This window comes from Pseudochaenichthys georgianus, unplaced genomic scaffold (assembly GCF_902827115.2).
Source record: "Pseudochaenichthys georgianus unplaced genomic scaffold, fPseGeo1.2 scaffold_941_arrow_ctg1, whole genome shotgun sequence".
NCBI classification, from domain to species: domain Eukaryota; kingdom Metazoa; phylum Chordata; class Actinopteri; order Perciformes; family Channichthyidae; genus Pseudochaenichthys; species Pseudochaenichthys georgianus.
Window position 1 is genome coordinate 514 of NW_027263468.1, and position 24,719 is coordinate 25,232.

Sequence of the window (24,719 nt, forward strand, 5' to 3'; positions counted from 1 at the left end):
ACAAAATAAAAACATCTCACTCGACCGCTCCAAAGGTGCGTCGTTACGGTGTCCACGCCTTAGATACGCAGAAACACGAAAAGAATTTAATCCAAATTCAATTATAACAAAAATAAATAGATTTAAAAAGAACTAGCGGTCCTATATCCCGCCGCGCGTTAGACCGAGTGCTCGTATCCCTCCGCCAGGTGGTGCTGTTGCTCCAGAGGGACTACTTGTTGCGCCCCGGCGCAGCCCAGAGCCCCGTGGTGTAACTTGTTCACTTACATTAGCGCTGGCTGAATGGAGAAGCTGAAAACATGGGTATGGTAATACAATGTGAAGCGTACAGAGACAAGGATAACATGTGAGCGAACCGCATTCTGCTCAGACAAACAAAAACCGTTGCTCGTTTTTTTTTTTTTGCTTTTTTTTTTGGAAACCCCGCCGTTCAGAGGAAAGGGAGGAAGGGGGGGAGGAGGAGGAAGAGGAGGAGGAAGAGGGAGCGGCTACAGACTAATCCAGTGTCCGAGATAGACAGAAGACACAGAGGAGGAAGCAAGACAGATTTTTTTTTTTTTAAGCTTTTCTTAATTATTCAACGATAAAAAGAGGAACTAAATCACACCAATTTCCTTTAGTACTATGTATACTGCTTTAAGAAGAAGAAGAAGAAGTATGAAGGAGGGGAACGCAGTTTTTTTTTTTTTTTTTGGGCACTCAGGATTACATTGTGATGGAGTCTGTGAACAAAAGGCACTTTTTAGGGACAACCTTTAAGATGCTCTGAGTCTAGAAACACTACGTCACCAAACAAGTATTTATAATCATTTACAGTGGGAGGGGGGGGGGAGAAGGGGGGACGGAGGGGGGGGGGGTTCACTTTAACGGGTGACCTCATGACGGGCTGAGTCCCTCTCCCGAAACACCAAATATCGCCGACATTTGGGAAAAAGTTCGTCCAACAAACTGTGGGGGGGGGATGCCTTTCGTCACGTGGATGAACCCCTCCCCCGCGGTGAAGACAGAACAAAAGAGAAATAGAGTAATGCATGTTTTCCTAAAGTTTGCTTAATATTTATGTATAATAGAGATTGAACGTACTTTATTATTCTTACCAAAGCACCAGGTTTCATAGTGATATATATTTGTATGAGTTGCAACATTGTTCCTTCAGCCCTCTCCTACATTTTAGAAAATCATAAGAAAGATTGCATAAAAAATAAGAGGAAATAAAACATTTTCCCCGACCTCTACGTACAAAGACTGGGATATTTTTAGCGCCCTCGTATTTAGAGTCCCGGAGCTCGCGGACTTCAAAACAAAATAAGAAAACGTCGAGGATTTTTCCCTCTTTTTCTCGTGACACCCTCAAACAATCGCTAACACCTCTACCAAGGCATTGCACATGGCTCAATCAACATACATCATTTAGTTTCAAGAACAACAAGAAAACAACAAACCGTTTTTACTCTCCTCGCCGTCACCACTGTCCTGTTTGGGTTCTATTGTATCCCGTGTTTTTTTTTTTTTAGAGTTGTACAGATGCTTCAAAAAATAACTAGACTGCCACAGAGCTTATCTTGCAAATAAAAACAAAATGTATATATCTATAAATATATATGTGTATTATATATATAGATCATCTAGTGAGCTGTCGCTTCCCTCTCACCGTCGCTCCTGACATAAATGTTTTTTCACTATAGCTTATATGTGAGAAAAAAGAACCTGAATTCATGTTTGATAAATTGCATAATGGGAATACAGAGGCACTTCCATAGGTTAGAAAATAAATCAGTCTCTCCGGAGAGATGTCGGCCCACTATGTCGTGTTTCCCTGCAGTGAAGAACAGGCAGTCCAGTTATTTAGTGAGGTCGGATGGGTGATTTATCAGGAAATAACTGAATATTATGTTGTGGGCGAATGATATAAAAGCATAAAAGGCTTCCTCAGATTGTCTATTTTTAAGACTTCCCTTTGAATTGCACGGGGGGGCGTTAATAGTGAGTGGTCTTTATACGTCTGTGTGTTGGCTGGTGTGATTGTTTTAGTGCAGTTTTGATCATTAAGGGCTTATCGATTCACAACAGAGCGGTGCAGGGACGACGTATCGGGAAGTTAGCTTCTTCCTGGTTCCCTCCACAAAATGCCAAGGGGATTTCTCCTTGGGATCTTGGATTACGAAAATAACCTCTGTGATAAACAAGCTAAGCTAAAGGAGGCTAATGTTGGGCTATAAAGGAACTACAGCACGGTCACATGACTTCACGTGACCACCGCTAAGCTAAAGGTGGCTAACGTTGGGCTATAAAGGAACTACAGCACGGTCACATGACTTCACCTCACCACCGCTAAGCTAAAGGTGGCTAATGTTGGGCTATAAAGGAACTACAGCACGGTCACATGACTTCACGTGACCACCGCTAAGCTAAAGGTGGCTAACGTTGGGCTATAGAGGAACTACAGCACGGTCACATGACTTCACCTCACCACCGCTAAGCTAAAGGTGGCTAACGTTGGGCTATAAAGGAACTACAGCACGGTCACATGACTTTACGTCACCACCGCTAAGCTAAAGGCTAAGCTAAAGGCTAAGCTAAAGGAGGCTAATGTTGGGCGTGATGCCGTTTAGTCGTCTCATTTAGACACTTGTTAGCAATCGCCGTTTTTAAATTCAATAGGGGGTATTTACTGATGTTGTGGAAGGGTAAATGTATCTCCAAAATTAAAAGCTGACGTCATTCGGCTTCACGTCACCACCGCTAAGCTAAATGCGGCTAATGTTCAGCGTCTTGATGTTAGCAACCGTCGTTTTTAAACTCACCAGTGGGGTATTTATGCCGTACAATTAAAATATCTCCAGCTTGTGTTAACCACAGAACTTATTTCCAGTTTCTAACCGAAAACCTTCCAGACGAGGGAACAGGAAGCGCTAAAAATGCTAACTAACTTCCGCGCTAATTCATTCATTCCTGCACCACTCAATAGGGGGTGTGCTGGTGTGTGTGTGTGTGTGTGTGTGTGTGTGTAGGGGGGATATCCTTTTTTTCCTGTGCACTAAATCAGATTTGTGCACCGTGTGATCGTCCACCTCAGCCTCAGAGGCCCTCGCTCCGCTCAGATATGTCACATATTCATTATTTTGCTCCGCAGTGTGGCCGCTGTGCTCTTTGAGCCTCGGCCCGTCTGGGAGTGTAAACATCAGGGTAAACTTTTCCAGGAGACAGAAGGAAGATTTACTCTCTCTTTTTCTCCCGTTTTCAGCAACCTTCCCTCCTCGGTTCGGTTTGTCTATCACTCTCTTCTCCACCGGCAGCCTGACCCGGGTCAAACAGCTGATTATCTGTGTGTGTGTGTGTGTGTCTGCAGGTAAATTAACTTCCTGTGATTGTCAAAAACCCTGCACGTCCAGGTTCGTCTGGCGCTGAGGAATATTACACCAGTTTGAAAGTGTGGAGCTTTTTTAAGCTAATTGTTAGACAAGAAAATGGACGCCACGCGCATCGTGGTACAGAGGAAGCTAGCAGACGGTTAGCTTAGCACAAAGACTGGAAACAGCTAGGCTAGCATTTAAGCTACGTGTATGCTAACCCTAGGAAGCTAACATTTTAAATTGTTAAAAGCAGGAGTTATTCAAATATGTATTGGATAGGATACAGGATACTGAACCTGGTTATTTAAAATACGTTTGTTATTCCTAATATTTGTATGTCTTTTGGTAGAATAGTGCACAAATCAACGTGTTGCTAGCCCCTGTTTCCAGCCTTAATGCTAAGCTAGGCTAACCAGCTAGCTTCGTAGCTCACGTACAGACGCGTTCTTCTCGTCTAACTCTTGGTCAAAATCCTTGATCTCCCCAAAATAAACGCCTATCTATGTCTTTGTTTGCGTCGTCACTGTTTGACCCGGGTCAGCCGCACCCTGTCGTCACCGCCTCAACATCCCACGTCTTATTGTGTTTCTCTATAAGGTGCTGTCATTCAAATACAAAACAATTAAAAAATAGTACAAATCCAAAAGGAATAAATTCAAATAAGAGAGAACACACACGAGATAACAAAATCATTCATCTACATTACAATAAGAGGGCAAAGGGGGAACCAATAGCTGCTGTCTAAAGTCACTGTCAGCACACACACACACACACGCACACACAGGGATTATCTGTGTGTGTGTGTGGATGTCTAATTGAATCGGTCACTGGGCTACGTGTGTGTGTAGAATACAGATACGGTAACACACACTATGGATACTACGATCTAAAACGGTGTGTGTGTGTGTTTTTAATCATGTTCATGGTGTGTGTGTTGTGCGGGGAAAGTGAGCGGAGGCCAATGATTGGTCGATGGGGGGGCTGGAGTTGTTTCCTCTTTAAAACTCTCATCAGAAGGGTTCACCTCCCATGCCTGGCAGGTAAATAGTGCACATCGTTAGGATTAGTGTTAATTGATTCAGCTTCTAGTGCAACCCTTAAATGGAGATACGTTTTGGCATGGTCTCTCTCTAGTTAGTAGCAGGGTAAAAAGGGACTTTGTCGAGTCTTTTCAGAGGGACATTTGGACAATTTGGGGGACGTCACAGGACTGCAGCTTTCAGCGGACACCTTTGTGGATGCGATGCGGGGGGATGTGATGTAGGAACCTGATTTTGTCGGTTTTTCTCTGTCGTTCTTTAAACAAAACTGCTCAGTCGAGCTTCCTCCCGGCGTCCATCTTGTCCATTCGTCGTCTTCTCCTCTCCATCTGCCTCCGACCGGATACAATGAGTTCCTCTGGAAAGCTGCTGTGGCTTCGGGTGTATTTCCTAAACATCGGGCGGGACGTACTGTCAGGTCGGTGGGTTTGTTGGAGGACAGGTTTGGAATCTCTCTCTTCTTATCTCCGATTGAAACGAAAGAACTCTGGTTGCTGCTTGGGGCACAGATCTGGTCAGAGGAACCAAGACTGAAACAGAAGAGGAGGAAGAAGGGAATGAGTTGACATTAAAACCAGGAGAGGATAGAATCACATAAACACCACATCAATGAATGAAGGGACCAGTTAGCTTGAGCCGTCCCTTATAGATACCGGCTCTTTACGTTAGTGAGCCGGATCATTGGGCTCGGCTCTCGGTCGGCCTCGCTCGGTTTGGTTAGGCCCGGCTCACACGCTCATTAGGCCCGGCTCACTTTATGCTGCGCTTCCATTACAGTTTAGGAACTGGGGCAGTTGCTATAGTAACGCAGTGTAGGCGGAGCCGTGACGTCATCTTCAACGAGAGCCCCAGAAACACAACACAGCCGTTAGCTGTTAGCACTCAGAGCTACAGCTCCTCAGATCTGTTCAGAAACTAGACAGAAGTGAAACCAGTCCAAACCACAGACTGCCTGTGTCATGGAGAACACAGTCGCTGATTTATGTATGTCTGTAGGCCGTTGTTGCGAGTGTGGACTCGTTCCATCTAGAATCTGTGTGTCTGAATCTGGATCTGAAGTCGGCGTGACGTTGAAGTCGTGCTGCTGGACTCGCTGTAGCTCCTTTGTAGCATCACGTTAGCATTTAGCTTCTGGAGACTAGAGTTATGATTAGAACGTTATGAAAGTAGACGTGTGGAGATTATCCGGCTGAACAGAACGTGCATTCGTCAAACAGGTTCGTTTTCCACAGACATTATTTCAAACTATTTTCCTAAATCCTCTGGAGAAACCCCGTTGGCTCTGCGACGAGGGAACCAGCCGCTTCCTTCAGGGTGAATACGTCACCCCTGCTCCGCTCTATTGTGCACAGGTTTAGCTGTTGCATGTCGAAAGAGAAACCTGCCGTCCCGGTGTCAGGCCTCACTCCGGCAGCTAGTCTGTATTTCTGGAGCGCACTTTCTGTGTTTTCGGTTTGCACTAAATGGCCGCTCAGCGTGATCCGGGTGCAGATCGGGGTCAGGTCGAGCTTTGGAAACGCCTCCGAGCCTCAGGGAGGGAACCGGCCCGTTGTTGTGTTTGACTCTAACAGGTTGCATGAATAACCCCCCCCCATTTCTGCCCTCCAGCGTCCCAGCATGCTTTGCTTTCGGGCAGCGACTCTCCTTCTCTCTCTCTCACACACACACACACACACACACACACACACACACACACACACACACACACACACACACACACACACACACACACACACACACACACACACACACACACACACACACACACACACACACACACTCATTTATCTCCCGGTTAGACTCATGGCAGCAGACACACACCACCCTCTTTTCTTTCCTTAAACTCAAGATCAAATGGCTGTGACATCATGTCTGGTTGCTGGGGGTAACGAGACGGCCGGGACGTGACTCTTTAAAGGGCCAAAAAACCCCGTCACCCCCTCCTCATATACTCTCTCTGTGCAGTACCTCACATCGACCACTGGGGGGCGACAAGAGCCCACAGAGTGAGGGGTTAGTGTATTTCCATTTCATTATGCTTTTACTTTTACTCCACTACCCACTGAGCAGGGTCCTAGCAGTCTGTGGCGAAGCACACTTCCTCAAATATCTGTTTTATAAATTGGGGTTTTCTATTTTGTTGTGTTTTTAAATGTTTGTACATCGAGTACGAGAGTTTTTCAGTCTGTGGCTACAAGTACGGTTTTATTGTCTCGCGCTTTTAGTTTCTTTTCGTCCTATCGGTTTGGTCTACATTTATTTATGCTGCTTTTTATATATTTATCGATGTACAGCACGTGTTTTTAAATGTGCTGTATAAATAAAGTTGGATTGAATATCATTAATTCCATCCATCCATCTTCTCCCGCTTATCCGTGGTCGGGTCGCGGGGGTAGCAGTTCCAGCAGAGCCCCACACTTCCTTTCCCCTCATCAAGCAGCTCACCCTGCGGGGTCCCAAGGCGCTGCCAGGCCAGAGAATTCATTCATTCAAAATATATAAATGTCACTTTGAATTATATTTAAGCCTCAAGGATCCTTATTAGGACATTCTGCCACCAACACCTAATCGTACATTTTGTTATTTCTAACACAGCTGACACTTTAAGTCACTTTGAGATGCAGTTTCCCTGTGTGTGTGTGTGTGTGTGTGTGTGTGTGTGTGTGTGTGTGTGTGGAGAGTTTCTATTTATTATGTGGTATTTCTGGCGTATAGTTGTAGGTGGTGGGCGACACACAAACCCAAGCTGTCACATGTATACTGAAGTCCTGCAGCATGTCTCCCCCACAGCATCCTTTACTATCAGCGGCTCGAATAATGCATCCCCGTATTAACCCCTCGCTGCCTTCTTATTGGGACTGCTTACTGTATTTCATGTTATCCCTCTCTCTGTGTCTTATCTATATCTATACAGCTGCTCGGGTCTTGATAGATTGAGTGGGAAGTCCATGAGATCTTTCTAGAGGGTTATCAAGAATAACTTGTATCCAATGACCTCTTCCCTCTCTGTCTGTGTCTGTGTGTTCTCTTGTTCCGATTAGCCACATCTTTGTTCTTGTGTTGTATCTATCTCTACGCCGGGACCCGGAGTCGAGGCTGATCCTCTTGCTGTAGTCCTGAGTCCTGGATCCTCTATCCTGAGTCCTGGATCCTCTATCCTGAGTCCTGGATCCTCTATCCTGAGTCCTGGATCCTCTATCCTGTGTCCTGGATCCTCTATCCTGTGTCCTGGATCCTCTATCCTGAGTCCTGGATCCTCTATCCTGAGTCCTGGATCCTCTATCCTGAGTCCTGGATCCTCTATCCTGAGTCCTGGATCCTCTATCCTGAGTCCTGGATCCTCTATCCTGAGTCCTGGATCCTCTATCCTGAGTCCTGGATCCTCTATCCTGTGTCCTGGATCCTCTATCCTGTGTCCTGGATCCTCTATCCTGAGTCCTGGATCCTCTATCCTGAGTCCTGGATCCTCTATCCTGAGTCCTAGATCCTCTATCCTGAGTCCTGGATCCTCTATCCTGTGTCCTGGATCCTCTATCCTGAGTCCTGGATCCTCTATCCTGAGTCCTGGATCCTCTACCCTGAGTCCTGGATCCTCTACCCTGAGTCCTGGATCCTCTATCCTGAGTCCTGGATCCTCTATCCTGAGTCCTGGATCCTCTACCCTGAGTCCTGGATCCTCTATCCTGAGTCCTGGATCCTCTATCCTGAGTTCTGGATTAAGTCGTGGACTTCGGGTCGTGGCTGAACCGGTCTCTGCGGTCCTGCCTTGGGTCTCGTCATGCTGCCTCCCTGATGGCCTCCTCAGGACTGTAGCTGACATCCTCGTGGATTGGTCTAAGGTCAGAGGGTCTAAGGATAGAGGGTCTAAGGACAGAGGGTCTAAGGATAGAGGGTCTGAGGACAGAGGGTCTAAGGATAGAGGGTCTAAGGACAGAGGGTCTAAGGACAGAGGGTATAAGGATAGAGGGTCTAAGGACAGAGGGTCTGAGGACAGAGGGTATAAGGATAGAGGGTCTAAGGACAGAGGGTCTAAGGTCAGAGGGTCTAAGGATAGAGGGTCTAAGGACAGAGGGTCTAAGGACAGAGGGTCTAAGGACAGAGGGTATAAGGATAGAGGGTCTAAGGACAGAGGGTCTGAGGACAGAGGGTATAAGGATAGAGGGTCTAAGGACAGAGGGTCTAAGGTCAGAGGGTCTGAGGACAGAGGGTCTAAGGATAGAGGGTCTAAGGACAGAGGGTATAAGGATAGAGGGTCTAAGGACAGAGGGTCTAAGGTCAGAGGGTCTGAGGACAGAGGGTCTAAGGACAGAGCTATATACAGCACTTCGGCTCCACCAAACATCGTTTATAAATGTGCTATAAATAAAACTTGATTTGATTATTTGCCAGAGACTGATTTCCATTGGATGTCACTTTTATGGACACTTCAGTATTCTGAATCTGAACCAATGGATGAGTCAGCCTTGAGCAGCCGCATGACGAACGCATCAACGCGACACCACGAATAATCCAGATATAACACATATTATATTTTGACACACATTATATATTTAAGTGTCTTTGAGCATTAGGAAAATCCCATGTATTATTATATCATTATAATATGTGTGTGTCTGTTCTTATGGCTGCGGCACGAGGAGAGACAGCTCCACGCCAACAGTACTAAATATATGAATAATTGACGTGTGTTTGGCCGCGTCTCCCGTCTCCTTATTGATGTTCGGGTCTGACTAACGTCTGCAGTCTGGTTCTACTTTCACACGCACAAAGCACACAGAGCTAATGGTTAGCATGTGCCTTTCAGAGGAAAGGACACGAGAAAAGATTGACGATGATCCGGAGAGAAAAGTGATCACAACACGGAGAGTGCGTCGAGAGGGGGAGTATTTATTATCAGTATGTAGTGTCTCTACTTTAAAGAGTCCTCTCCTGCTGATGTTCAGGTGTGTATCAGTATGTAGTGTCTCTACTTTAAAGAGTCCTCTCCTGCTGATGTTCAGGTGTGTATCAGTATGTAGTCTCTACTTTAAAGAGTCCTCTCCTGCTGATGTTCAGGTGTATATCAGTATGTAGTGTCTCTACTTTAAAGAGTCCTCTCCTGCTGATGTTCAGGTGTGTATCAGTATGTAGTCTCTACTTTAAAGAGTCCTCTCCTGCTGATGTTCAGGTGTATATCAGTATGTAGTGTCTCTACTTTAAAGAGTCCTCTCCTGCTGATGTTCAGGTGTATATCAGTATGTAGAGTCTCTACTTTAAAGAGTCCTCTCCTGCTGATGTTCAGGTGTATATCAGTATGTAGTGTCTCTACTTTAAAGAGTCCTCTCCTGCTGATGTTCAGGTGTATATCAGTATGTAGTGTCTCTACTTTAAAGAGTCCTCTCCTGCTGATGTTCAGGTGTATATCAGTATGTAGAGTCTCTACTTTAAAGAGTCCTCTCCTGCTGATGTTCAGGTGTATATCAGTATGTAGTGTCTCTACTTTAAAGAGTCCTCTCCTGCTGATGTTCAGGTGTATATCAGTATGTAGTGTCTCTACTTTAAAGAGTCCTCTCCTGCTGATGTTCAGGTGTATATCAGTATGTAGTGTCTCTAAGGAGGAGTAGTGAGGAAGTGAGGAGGTGAGGAAGTGAGGAGGTGAGGAAGTGAGGAGGTGAGGAGGTGAGGAAGTGAGGAAGTGAGGAAGTGAGGAAGGGGGAATACCGTCAGTAATAGGGGGAAATGGAAAGTAAGAGTGCAGGGAAACAGATTGAGGATGAGCTTCAGATGTGTCCATGTGTTCAGAGCCTCCAGGTGGGAGGGGTGACACACTAATGAGAAAAGTACTGGTAGCAATGGAGGAGGGAATGAACCAAGGAGGGGAGGAGGGAGGAAGGAGGGAGGGAAGAAGGAAAGCAAGGGTTTTGATGAAACAAAGTCGATTTACTGAAGTATTTTGACATGCCTGTACTTGGGTATTTCCATTGTTTACTACTTTACTTTACACATGTTTCTGGTATCAGTACTTTACTCCACTACTCCACTTTCTGACGACTTTTTACTTTCTACTTCTTACATGTTGAACCCAAATACCTGTACTTTCTACTTTTTACATGTTGAACTCAAATACCTGTACTTTCTACTTCTTACATGTTGAACCCAAATACCTGTACTTTCTACTTTTTACATGTTGAACTCAAATACCTGTACTTTCTACTTCTTACATGTTGAACTCAAATACCTGTACTTTCTACTTCTCTCATGTTGAACCCAAATACCTGTACTTTCTACTTTTTACATGTTGAACTCAAATACCTGTACTTTCTACTTCTCACATGTTGAACTCAAATACCTGTACTTTCTACTTCTCACATGTTGAACTCAAATACCTGTACTTTCTACTTCTCACATGTTGAACTCAAATACCTGTACTTTCTACTTCTTACATGTTGAACCCAAATACCTGTACTTTCTACTTCTTACATGTTGAACTCAAATACCTGTACTTTCTACTTCTTACATGTTGAACTCAAATACCTGTACTTTCTACTTCTCACATGTTGAACTCAAATACCTGTACTTTCTACTTCTTACATGTTGAACCCAAATACCTGTACTTTCTACTTCTTACATGTTGAACTCAAATACCTGTACTTTCTACTTCTCACATGTTGAACACAAATACCTGTACTTTCTACTTCTTACATGTTGAACACAAATACCTGTACTTTCTACTTCTTACATGTAGAACCCAAATACCTGTACTTTCTACTTCTTACATGTTGAACCCAAATACCTGTACTTTCTACTTCTCACATGTTGAACTCAAATACCTGTACTTTCTACTTCTCACATGTTGAACTCAAATACCTGTACTTTCTACTTCTTACATGTTGAACTCAAATACCTGTACTTTCTACTTCTCACATGTTGAACTCAAATACCTGTACTTTCTACTTCTCTCATGTTGAACACAAATACCTGTACTTTCTACTTCTCACATGTTGAACACAAATACCTGTACTTTCTACTTCTCACATGTTGAACTCAAATACCTGTACTTTCTACTTCTTACATGTTGAACTCAAATACCTGTACTTTCTACTTCTCTCATGTTGAACTCAAATACCTGTACTTTCTACTTCTTACATGTTGAACTCAAATACCTGTACTTTCTACTTCTCTCATGTTGAACACAAATACCTGTACTTTCTACTTCTTACATGTTGAACACAAATACCTGTACTTTCTACTTCTCTCATGTTGAACACAAATACCTGTACTTTCTACTTCTCTCATGTTGAACACAAATACCTGTACTTTCTACTTCTTACATGTTGAACTCAAATACCTGTACTTTCTACTTCTCTCATGTTGAACTCAAATACCTGTACTTTCTACTTCTCTCATGTTGAACACAAATACCTGTACTTTCTACTTCTCACATGTTGAACTCAAATACCTGTACTTTCTACTTCTTACATGTTGAACTCAAATACCTGTACTTTCTACTTCTTACATGTTGAACCCAAATACCTGTACTTTCTACTTCTTACATGTTGAACTCAAATACCTGTACTTTCTACTTCTCTCATGTTGAACTCAAATACCTGTACTTTCTACTTCTCTCATGTTGAACACAAATACCTGTACTTTCTACTTCTTACATGTTGAACCCAAATACCTGTACTTTCTACTTCTCTCATGTTGAACACAAATACCTGTACTTTCTACTTCTCTCATGTTGAACACAAATACCTGTACTTTCTACTTCTCTCATGTTGAACTCAAATACCTGTACTTTCTACTTCTTACATGTTGAACCCAAATACCTGTACTTTCTACTTCTCACATGTTGAACTCAAATACCTGTACTTTCTACTTCTTACATGTTGAACCCAAATACCTGTACTTTCTACTTCTTACATGTTGAACCCAAATACCTGTACTTTCTACTTCTCTCATGTTGAACTCAAATACCTGTACTTTCTACTTCTTACATGTTGAACTCAAATACCTGTACTTTCTACTTCTTACATGTTGAACTCAAATACCTGTACTTTCTACTTCTTACATGTTGAACCCAAATACCTGTACTTTCTACTTCTTACATGTTGAACACAAATACCTGTACTTCTCACATGTTGAACCCAAATACCTGTACTTTCTACTTCTTACATGTTGAACTCAAATACCTGTACTTTCTACTTCTTACATGTTGAACTCAAATACCTGTACTTTCTACTTCTTACATGTTGAACTCAAATACCTGTACTTTCTACTTCTTACATGTTGAACTCAAATACCTGTACTTTCTACTTCTCACATGTTGAACACTAATACCTGTACTTTCTACTTCTTACATGTTGAACTCAAATACCTGTACTTTCTACTTCTTACATGTTGAACTCAAATACCTGTACTTTCTACTTCTCACATGTTGAACTCAAATACCTGTACTTTCTACTTCTCACATGTTGAACTCAAATACCTGTACTTTCTACTTCTCTCATGTTGAACTCAAATACCTGTACTTTCTACTTCTCACATGTTGAACTCAAATACCTGTACTTTCTACTTCTCTCATGTTGAACTCAAATACCTGTACTTTCTACTTCTCTCATGTTGAACTCAAATACCTGTACTTTCTACTTCTTACATGTTGAACTCAAATACCTGTACTTTCTACTTCTCACATGTTGAACTCAAATACCTGTACTTTCTACTTCTCTCATGTTGAACTCAAATACCTGTACTTTCTACTTCTCTCATGTTGAACTCAAATACCTGTACTTTCTACTTCTCACATGTTGAACACAAATACCTGTACTTTCTACTTCTCACATGTTGAACACAAATACCTGTACTTTCTACTTCTCTCATGTTGAACACAAATACCTGTACTTTCTACTTCTCTCATGTTGAACTCAAATACCTGTACTTTCTACTTCTTACATGTTGAACTCAAATACCTGTACTTTCTACTTCTCTCATGTTGAACTCAAATACCTGTACTTTCTACTTCTTACATGTTGAACTCAAATACCTGTACTTTCTACTTCTCACATGTTGAACTCAAATACCTGTACTTTCTACTTCTTACATGTTGAACTCAAATACCTGTACTTTCTACTTCTTACATGTTGAACTCAAATACCTGTACTTTCTACTTCTCACATGTTGAACTCAAATACCTGTACTTTCTACTTCTCACATGTTGAACTCAAATACCTGTACTTTCTACTTCTCTCATGTTGAACTCAAATACCTGTACTTTCTACTTCTCACATGTTGAACTCAAATACCTGTACTTTCTACTTCTCTCATGTTGAACTCAAATACCTGTACTTTCTACTTCTCTCATGTTGAACTCAAATACCTGTACTTTCTACTTCTCTCATGTTGAACTCAAATACCTGTACTTTCTACTTCTCACATGTTGAACTCAAATACCTGTACTTTCTACTTCTTACATGTTGAACCCAAATACCTGTACTTTCTACTTCTCTCATGTTGAACTCAAATACCTGTACTTTCTACTTCTTACATGTTGAACTCAAATACCTGTACTTTCTACTTCTCACATGTTGAACTCAAATACCTGTACTTTCTACTTCTCTCATGTTGAACTCAAATACCTGTACTTTCTACTTCTCTCATGTTGAACTCAAATACCTGTACTTTCTACTTCTCACATGTTGAACACAAATACCTGTACTTTCTACTTCTCACATGTTGAACACAAATACCTGTACTTTCTACTTCTCTCATGTTGAACACAAATACCTGTACTTTCTACTTCTCTCATGTTGAACTCAAATACCTGTACTTTCTACTTCTCTCATGTTGAACTCAAATACCTGTACTTTCTACTTCTCTCATGTTGAACTCAAATACCTGTACTTTCTACTTCTCACATGTTGAACTCAAATACCTGTACTTTCTACTTCTCTCATGTTGAACCCAAATACCTGTACTTTCTACTTCTCTCATGTTGAACCCAAATACCTGTACTTTCTACTTCTCACATGTTGAACCCAAATACCTGTACTTTCTACTTCTTACATGTTGAACTCAAATACCTGTACTTTCTATCACATTTACTCACAGAGTAGAAATGTTAATAATGTAGGTCTTGGGAGAAGAGGTGGGATTAAAAAGGTGTAAACTTCTTCCCAACCCTTTCCGGATGTGTAATTAGATAGAAAATGTGTTTATATATCATTTGTAAGTCAATAATATTTGTGTTCATCAATTTGATACTGCTTAATTTGGTACAGTATGATAATTCTCTTGTTTCATTTCATTATTATTATCATAATGTTTTGTTTATATATTGTTTTACACGTTCGAAATACATCAAATCAAATCATCAGAGTGTTTCTCTACCTGCGTCTGCTGCGGGATGTTCAGAAAGTTGTTGTCCCGTGATCCGATGCCGACAAACCTGTTGGAAGCTGAGGCGCCTGGCGTGGAGTATGCTGGAGGAACAGAGGAGAGACAAAAGGTCAGGGAGCTGGTGGTTTAAAGGAATAGAAACAAAGTGGTGCAGGGAGGACGTATTTCTATGATGGACCCTGAAGGCAGCATCTCCCTGGTCCAATGGGACATTTCTCCACGTGGTTTTGGATTATTGCAGAAAATATTCTCAACATTTATGATACTTACACGTTTAGTTCAGCAGGATCATCTCCACATATTAATGTTGGGCTATATAGGAACTACAGCACGGTCACATGACTTCACGTCACCACCGCTAAGCTAAAGGAGGCTAATGTTGGGCTATAAAGGAACTACAGCACGGTCACATGACTTCACGTCACCAACGCTAAGCTAAAGGCGGCTAATGTTGGGCTATAAAGGAACTACAGCACGGTCACATGACTTCACGTCACCACCGCTAAGCTAAAGGAGGCTAATGTTGGGCTATAAAGGAACTACAGCACGGTCACATGACTTCACGTCACCAACGCTAAGCTAAAGGCGGCTAATGTTGGGCTATAAAGGAACTACAGCACGGTCACATGACTTCGCGTCACCACCGCTACTACTGGTAGGCAGATTATGTTACCTTTGACCAGAGCCAGGCTAGCTGTGTATCCGTTTCCAGTCATTATGCTAAGCTAAGCTACTTCATATATATCGTATATTTAGTGGTAACTCATGCCAGGAAAAAAAGGGTCAAACTTTCCATTAAGAAAGTATAGCAAACCGTAAACTTAATGGATTATAAACCTTGTGATAAATTAATTTACTAACACAGAAAGTACTGATATATTGCATTGAGGTCATCAAAACTCAACGGACAAGTGTCTAATATGCAAACTTCGATTTCCCTGGGTGATTAAATCCCGCTGATGAGCTCAGTTTGAAGTGATTGATCACAGTAGGATCCTGACATTGAGGGATCAGTCGGGGACTTTAAAAACCCACTGGCATCAAAGCTTCTGACAAATGTAGGGCAGTTCTTCGGTACCCAACGGACTCCAGCTTCTGAAACTCACTGAGGGATTGCAGTGTGTAGACTTATGTGTTTGTGTGGAGGAAAAGGAAGCAGGACAAGAAGAAGAGAGACAGAGAGAAGGAGAATTTACGGACATATACAGTATCCATGTGTTTCTAAGAACTGGAATAACATACATAAGACATAAAAGACTTGGACACGCTGACTGGGGGGTAAAACGCAAACACTAGGTTTAAAAGAAAGCTACAAAAACAAAAAGGTGCTCCATCCAGTGCCCCTCCTATCACAGGTGTTGTGAGAAAAGCCCCACGACTGGATCTTAAAAACACACCCTATCCATCTCAACAATCACAAAAAATATCCTACCAACCAAAAACAAGTATAACTAAATCCTTTCCATCAGCGTCCCAATTTCTACTGGAGTGTTTCGGAGTAGAAATAACTTAACTGCCCTAAATGTGGGCTCTTTACGTAAGTAAGACTCAATAAATATTCAACATACATTTCTGAAGTTGGCTAATTAGTCCATCATGGGATAAAAGGAACTGGTTGTGAAGTTTCCCCAACGCAAAATAGACTTAATCTGATGGGGCCCAATACAGAACCCTGAGGAGCACCACAGGAGTCCGTTATAAAAGATATCTAGTCTTTATCTACTCTGAGATCCACAGAAAGTCCTGTACGGGTTTCCATCGCAGAGGTGCCCTAAATAGAGTGGTGTAGGGATCATTTTTGAATGCTAACCCGAAAGTTAGCATCGCAAGGGCTAACTTGACAAAAAGCCATGGTATTCCCCTAATTAGATTTCTGTATATTCCAAGAAAAACACTTTTTAGCCAACACACGTTTATGATAATCTCCACATATTAACACCACTTTATGATCTTTGAGCTTAAGGCGGCTAATGTTGGGCGTGATGACGTTTAGTCGTCTTATTTAGACACTTGTTCGCAACCCCCGTTTTGAAATTAGAACTAAATGTTAGAATCTCACATTCCATTTACTTGTATATGGACTCTTCTTGCACTATTTCTATTATTTGTATTAACTTGCACAACTCAAAACATTCTCTCGCACTATTGTATCTGTTTTATGTCCTATATATATTCATGTTGCATTGTTGAAGGAGCCTGTGACTTCAGTTTTTCATTGACATAGTAGACTGTAGCTAATGAGCACATGATGATAAAGCCTTGGATCTTCAGCTTGTTATTTCCTTATTTTAGGCTTGGCGTTCAAAAAACACGTTCAAAAGACCATTGACTTCATGACCAAGGAACCTGAAGTGGTAAAATGTATTTTGCGGGTTTTAAGACTCATCCCTGCACCACTCTATTTGTGCTCTTCACAACTAACAATAAGTCAATCTATTTGTAAGGCTTGCCAGTGAGTCCATCATGAAATGAAAGAACTTGGTTGGTTTTGCAGTTTCCTCAACACAGAATGGACTCAAACTGAGGGGGCCCAATACAGAGCCCTGAGGATCACCACAGGAGTCCGTTATAAAATAAACACGTGTCCTTGATCTACTCTGAGCTCCACAGTTTGTCCTGTGCGGGTTTCCATTAGCTTCCCACGGTTAACGGAGGGTGAGATGTTGGATAAACAGGAACATGATGGGCACGAAGTTGTAAGGAAGAACAATGGCAGGAGGGGTCTTTTTTTCACTGGAGAGGGTTTCGGGGATTTTTGTTGTCGGTTTGGTTTTTGTCTCTGCGGGGTCACTTACACGGAGATGCGGGCGAGGAGAGTCCGCCGTCGGGGGGCGTGCTGTTGGGTTTAGAGTCGGACATGGGGAGGGGCACTGGGCGGGCCACTGGGGGAGGTGGAGGCAGCAAGAAGGAGCCCGGCATTTTGCTCTGGCCGCTCCCGTTTGGCTGCAGACACACAAATAGGGTCAGGAGGACGACATGCGACAATCCGCAAAAAAACGGGATGGAAAAAGAAATGGACGCGGCTCAGGAGCTCCAAAAAAATATCCATGACGGAAGGAGGGGATGGTGGAAAAGAGGGAGGAAGGTGGGAAAAAACAACCAAAGGAATTATGTATGTAGATCTTTTATGGAGGTGTGACAAATAATAATCACCACGGGGTTTGAGAGGGAGGTGAGAGGCTGCACAGCAGGGGGTCCGTGGTGGGTGGAGGAGGAGGGAAGTGAGCACAGTATTGACTGGGTTTGTCCAAGAAGATGGCAAGAAATCAAAAAACCATGGGACTCGTCTACACAAGCACAACACCACCAACGATACCAGCACCAAACAACCAAACTCCGAGTGAAATCGGCTAGAGATGGAAACAGAAACACGATGGAACAACAACACAGGACGGGAGGTTTCTGTGACTGATTCACTCTGATGAGAACTTCTGAGGGGGTTTGGTGGAGCGAAATATAAATACAAAATAAGAAAAAGGTGAGGAAGGGAAAAACGTTGGGGTCTGAAACAGTAAAAATTACATTGACAAGACAATACAAAGATTTGTAGACTGACTGAGTAAACAAATGTCTGACGTGTTTACTTGTGAGGTGTGTTTCTGTGTTCACCTTGAGCGCTTTTATTTTGAAATTTAAGCAAACATAACATTGGAAGAATTTGAATTTTTTCTGTGGTTTGCATTCCTTTGAATTCTCAGATTTCAAAAGTCCATAGAGGCGAAGTCCCTCCCCTTCCGGGGGACCTGACTTTGGAAAAAGTATGTATTGAAGTCAACGGAGAGAGAAAGATTATCTTTCTATCCTAAAACCCGTTTGAACACACAAGGGGAGTCAGTCGGTTCCTGAGAGCCAGCATGCGGGACCGGGACTCTGGGACTTGTAGTCTTTCTAGTTGCGTATTTTTCATAGTCTTTTATTTCAACAGTTTTACAACAAACTGACTTTTTTGACATGGAAATTATTTTTTAAGATTGACAAACATCATATGTTTAATTCGTGGCACAATTCAAACGGGATCGAAAGATAATCTTTCTCTCTCCATTGACTTCAAAACATACTTTTTCCGAAATAAGGTCCCATGGGGCGGAAGTAGAAGGGCGGGACTTCGCCTCTCTATTTCAAGTTTGTTCTCAGGTTTACAAATTCAAAACATATTTAACAATAACTCGGAAAACGTAGGTTCAAATTCAGATCAATCGAAATCTAATATATAAATTCAAACCAATTCTTTAAATTAGATTTGTTCCAGTGGATCCAACAAACCAAACTTGAGACGAAAACATCAGAACATGTGAATTTTTCTGAATTTCAAAAAGGGGAAATCAAACCACGATAAATTAGACACATGGTTTTCAAAGTAAAATTCCAATGCTATAAATTCCTTACATGTTGAAACCAAGAACAGTAGTTGTCAAATTGTATAATTAGGTTGCTAATGAAGTTGCCAAATATCTGGAAAAAACTCCCAGAAACCTGCAGGTCCGCTGCAACTCTGACTACTTTTAAATCCAGGCTGAAGACTTTTCTTTTTGTCGCTGCTTTTAATTGAACTATTTATATTTTAGACTGCACTGTAACTTTTATCCATGTATTTTTCCTTAATGTTTATTTTATTAGCTTTTATTTTTTAATGCTTAATGTCTTTCATTCTTTTTTGTAAAGCACTTTGAATTACCTTGCGTTGAAAAGTGCTACATAAATAAACTTGCCTTGCCTTGCCTAATGATAATAATTATTGTAGCTTCCATATCACAGTCAGCACTAATATGCTTATATATATATATATATATATATATCACATTGTTACAGTTAATTGTTAATCACTTGTAATTATTTTGTGCAGATTCATATTTGAACATTTTGTCTTATTTTGTAATATTATAATATATTTTTTAATTGTTACCTCCTATTTTACAACGTATCTCCTACTGTGTTCATGAATGCACAATTATACAATACTCTGCAATAAACCGTTGTATGATGTTCTTCTACTTTCTGTTTTATAATCACTATAATTGCTAACGGCATCAAACACGATGACCAGAGGGAAGCATCCTGCAACTGGAAGGCATGCGAGGTGCGGCACAAGTGCAGCTACAGTTTAAACGTCCTTACCTGTCCGGATGACTGCCCTGATCCGTCGGCACAGACGAACTGCACGAACTCCTTCAGGGGGTCCTGTCCCGGGTGGTGGTGGTACCGGATGGTGGGGTGGGTGAAGTAGGGGCTGGACTGCTGGATGATGGAGGGAGACGGGAAGTGCAGCGCGGAGGCTGTAGCTCGGGGACTCCCTGCCAACACAGACATTTCTATTAGAGGAGAGTGGAGAGAGATGCAGAAGCGAGAACACATGAGTTCCTGTCACACAAGGGATGCAGCAGCAAGAGAGAGGTGCAGGGATGAGTTACCCTGAAGTTAGAGGCATGTTTGCACTTCCTGTTCCCTTGCGTTGAAATGTTTTATAAATGTGTGTTTGGCCTGTGGTTAACACGGAAGAGACTTTTGTTCTACGACATGAAATACGTCAGTAAATACCCCACTGGTGGATTTAAAAACAGAGGTTGCTAACAAGAGTCGAAATGAGACGACTAAACGCCATCACACGCAACATTAGCCGCCTTTAGCTTAGCGGTGGTGACGTGAAGTCATGTGACCGTGCTGTAGTTCCTTTATAGCCCAACATTAGCCTCCTTTAGCTTAGCGGTGGTGACGTGAAGTCATGTGACCGTGCTGTAGTTCCTTTATAGCCCAACATTAGCCTCCTTTAGCTTAGCGGTGGTGACGTGAAGTCATGTGACCGTGCTGTAGTTCCTTTATAGCCCAACATTAGCCACCTTTAGCTTAGCGGTGGTGACGTGAAGTCATGTGACCGTGCTGTAGTTCCTTTATAGCCCAACATTAGCCACCTTTAGCTTAGCGGTGGTGACGTGAAGTCATGTGACCGTGCTGTAGTTCCTTTATAGCCCAACATTAGCCACCTTTAGCTTAGCGGTGGTGACGTGAAGTCATGTGACCGTGCTGTAGTTCCTTTATAGCCCAACATTAGCCTCCTTTAGCTTAGCGGTGGTGACGTGAAGTCATGTGACCGTGCTGTAGTTCCTTATAGCCCAACATTAGCCACCTTTAGCTTAGCGGTGGTGACGTGAAGTCATGTGACCGTGCTGTAGTTCTTTATAGCCCAACATTAGCCACCTTTAGCTTAGCGCTGGTGACGTGAAGTCATGTGACCGGGCTGTAGTTCCTTTATAGCCCAACATTAGCCGCCTTTAGCTTAGCGGTGGTGACGTGAAGTCATGTGACCGTGCTGTAGTTCCTTTATAGCCCAACATTAGCCTCCTTTAGCTTAGCGGTGGTGACGTGAAGTCATGTGACCGTGCTGTAGTTCCTTTATAGCCCAACATTAGCCGCCTTTAGCTTAGCGGTGGTGACGTGAAGTCATGTGACCGTGCTGTAGTTCCTTTATAGCCCAACATTAGCCACCTTTAGCTTAGCGCTGGTGACGTGAAGTCATGTGACCGGGCTGTAGTTCCTTTATAGCCCAACATTAGCCGCCTTTAGCTTAGCGGTGGTGACGTGAAGTCATGTGACCGTGCTGTAGTTCCTTTATAGCCCAACGTTAGATTTTTACTTCAGAAATCATGAAGTGGTGTTAACATGTGGAGACTATCCTGCTGAACTAAACGTGTAAATATCATAAACAAGATTAATAATCCAATGGAGAAATCCCATTGGACCAGGAGATGCTGCCTTCAGGGTCCAACAAAGAAACACGCCCCCCCCGCACCACTCCAGAGCACATCACAACAGGAAAGTATAAATCTGCTTTTGAAATGTCGCACATGAAAGGAATGTTGTGTTTTTGCCAAGAAAAGCTGATTTGAAGTTAATAGCTTTGCTCGTAACGTTTTACGATCACTCCATACAGCTTTATGGTGGAGATTTACACACATATTGCATTCACATGTACACAATAAAAGAAAAACAACGTAACACTCCACAACATTCAGTCCTGCACACACACACCAGACTGTGCACACATCCAATACATGCAGGCGCTGTATTTTACAATCAGATCCAAAGAGCTTGCACACAGAGAGAACAGAGAGATCATTGAGTGGCGCTTTAGTGGCTGCACGCCTGCGAGCCGCTTCCAGCGTGTGATTCGCTGGCATCGCCGCGGCTTGGCATCCGGGCGCTGAAACGCTTCTCTCTGACACACTTTGTTTCTACGACAGAATTAATCTGCACCGCGTCCAAGTGGAGCTTCACATCTTTAGAGATATATGTGAGGGTATTTGTGAACACACAGAGATACATACTGAGGTGGAGAAGTACTCAGATCTGGTACTTGAGTAAAAGTAGAAGTACTCAGATCATGTACTTGTGTAAAAGTAGAAGTACTCAGGTCTTGTACTTGAGTAAAAGTAGAAGTACTCAGATATTGTACTTGAGTAAAAGTAGAAGTACTCAGATCTGGTACTTGAGTAAAAGTAGAAGTACTCAGGTCTTGTACTTGAGTAAAAGTAGAAGTACTCAGATCTGGTACTTGAGTAAAAGTAGAAGTACTCAGGTCTTGTTCTTGAGTAAAAGTAGAAGTACTCAGGTCTGGTACTTGAGTAAAAGTAGAAGTACTCAGATCTTGTTCTTGAGTAAAAGTAGAAGTACTCAGATATTGTACTTGAGTAAAAGTAGAAGTACTCAGATCTTGTTCTTGAGTAAAAGCAGAAGTACTCAGGCCTTGTACTTGAGTAAAAGTAGAAGTACTCAGATCTTGAGTAAAAGTAGAAGTACTCAGATCTTGTACTTGAGTAAAAGTAGAAGTACTCAGATCTTGTACTTGAGTAAAAGTAGAAGTACTCAGGTCTTGTACTTGAGTAAAAGTAGAAGTACTCTGATCTTGTACTTGAGTACAAGTACTCAGATCTTGAGTAAAAGTAGAAGTACTCAGATCTTGTACTTGAGTAAAAGTAGAAGTACTCAGGTCTTGTACTTGAGTAAAAGTAGAAGTACCAGAGTGTAGGAATACTCTGTTACAGTAAAAGCATTCAAAATGTTCCTCAAGTGAAAGTAGAAAGTATTCTCATCTAAATATAGTGAAAGACAGTGAAAGTAGTCGTTGTGCAGATTGGTCCATTCCAGAATAATATATATGATGTGTTTTATAATGATTGATCTTTAAAGTGTTCTCAGAGCTGGTGAAGGTGCAGCTAGTCTGAAGTACTTTGTAGACTGCAGGGTAGCTGGTGGAGGTGCAGCTAGTCTGAAGTACTTTGTAGACTGCAGGGTAGCTGGTGAAGGTGGCAGCTAGTCTGAAGTACTTTGTAGACTGCAGGGTAGCTGGTGAAGGTGGAGCTAGTCTGAAGTACTTTGTAGACTGCAGGGTAGCTGGTGGAGGTGCAGCTAGTCTGAAGTACTTTGTAGACTGCAGGGTAGCTGGTGAAGGTGCAGCTAGTCTGAAGTACTTTGTAGACTGCAGGGTAGCTGGTGAAGGTGCAGCTAGTCTGAAGTACTTTGTAGACTGCAGGGTAGCTGGTGAAGGTGGAGCTAGTCTGAAGTACTTTGTAGACTGCAGGGTAGCTGGTGAAGGTGGAGCTAGTCTGAAGTACTTTGTAGACTGCAGGGTAGCTGGTGGAGGTGCAGCTAGTCTGAAGTACTTTGTAGACTGCAGGGTAGCTGGTGAAGGTGCAGCTAGTCTGAAGTACTTTGTAGACTGCAGGGTAGCTGGTGAAGGTGGAGCTAGTCTGAAGTACTTTGTAGACTGCAGGGTAGCTGGTGGAGGTGCAGCTAGTCTGAAGTACTTTGTAGACTGCAGGGTAGCTGGTGGAGGTGCAGCTAGTCTGAAGTACTTTGTAGACTGCAGGGTAGCTGGTGAAGGTGCAGCTAGTCTGAAGTACTTTGTAGACTGCAGGGTAGCTGGTGAAGGAGCAGCTAGTCTGAAGTACTTTGTAGACTGCAGGGTAGCTGGTGGAGGTGCAGCTAGTCTGAAGTACTTTGTAGACTGCAGGGTAGCTGGTGAAGGTGCAGCTAGTCTGAAGTACTTTGTAGACTGCAGGGTAGCTGGTGAAGGTGGAGCTAGTCTGAAGTACTTTGTAGACTGCAGGGTAGCTGGTGGAGGTGCAGCTAGTCTGAAGTACTTTGTAGACTGCAGGGTAGCTGGTGAAGGTGCAGCTAGTCTGAAGTACTTTGTAGACTGCAGGGTAGCTGGTGAAGGTGCAGCTAGTCTGAAGTACTTTGTAGACTGCAGGGTAGCTGGTGAAGGAGCAGCTAGTTTGAAGTACTTTGTAGACTGCAGGGTAGCTGGTGGATTCACTCCAGGTGGAACTACAGTCTGATTCAACACTTGATTATATTTCACATCCTTCATCTGTGAAGTAACTGAAGGTAAAGTGAGTGATTTAGTAAAGTACTTATTTTGAAAGGTATCCAGTAATGCGTAATGCATTTCTGCTTTTGAGTAACCACGCCAACGCAGAAAGACACACACGGCTGACGCTGCGTTGTCGGACAGGTGTGGAGAGGCAACATATATCAGCGCTAAGCGGATAACACTCTTAAAAAGAAGCGCCCCTTTTGTTGTTCCTCGAGAGGGAACAGAGGACCTGGCAGAGGGTAGCTGAGAGGGGGGAGCACAAAGACCCTCTGTCGGACCCATCACCAAAGACCCTGATTTGTATCAGAGGGTCTCGCTGCCAACACTCTGCTTTAATACCGAGTGTGTGTGTGTGTGAGTGTGTGTGTGTGTGTGTGTGAGAGTGTGTGTGAGTGTACTTCATGCCAACCAGGCTGCATCCCACCCCCCAACACCAAGGCCTATAGCAACACTCTACTTTAATACAGAGTGTGTGTGTGTGTGTGTGTGTGTGTGTGTGTGTGAGTGTGTGTGTGTACTTTGTGCCAACCCGGCTGCATCCCACCCCCCGAGACCGAGGCCTGTATAGTAACACTCTGCTTT

The 24,719-nt window shown here is 42.8% G+C and overlaps 1 protein-coding gene across 1 annotated transcript in view; it reads right to left on the minus strand.

The window, feature by feature from the left end:
• Nucleotides 1-830: 830 nt before the first annotated feature.
• LOC117444827 (nuclear factor 1 X-type-like) overlaps nt 831-24,719 on the minus strand; it is a gene marked incomplete at its 5' end in the record, with an annotated part of 49,780 nt that continues 25,891 nt past the window's right edge. The window contains 4 exons of the mRNA XM_034080201.2: nt 831-4,923; nt 14,759-14,850; nt 17,563-17,710; nt 19,883-20,076. Coding sequence (XP_033936092.2) covers nt 4,909-4,923; nt 14,759-14,850; nt 17,563-17,710; nt 19,883-20,076 — 449 coding nt within the window. The remainder of the gene's footprint in view (nt 4,924-14,758; nt 14,851-17,562; nt 17,711-19,882; nt 20,077-24,719) is intronic.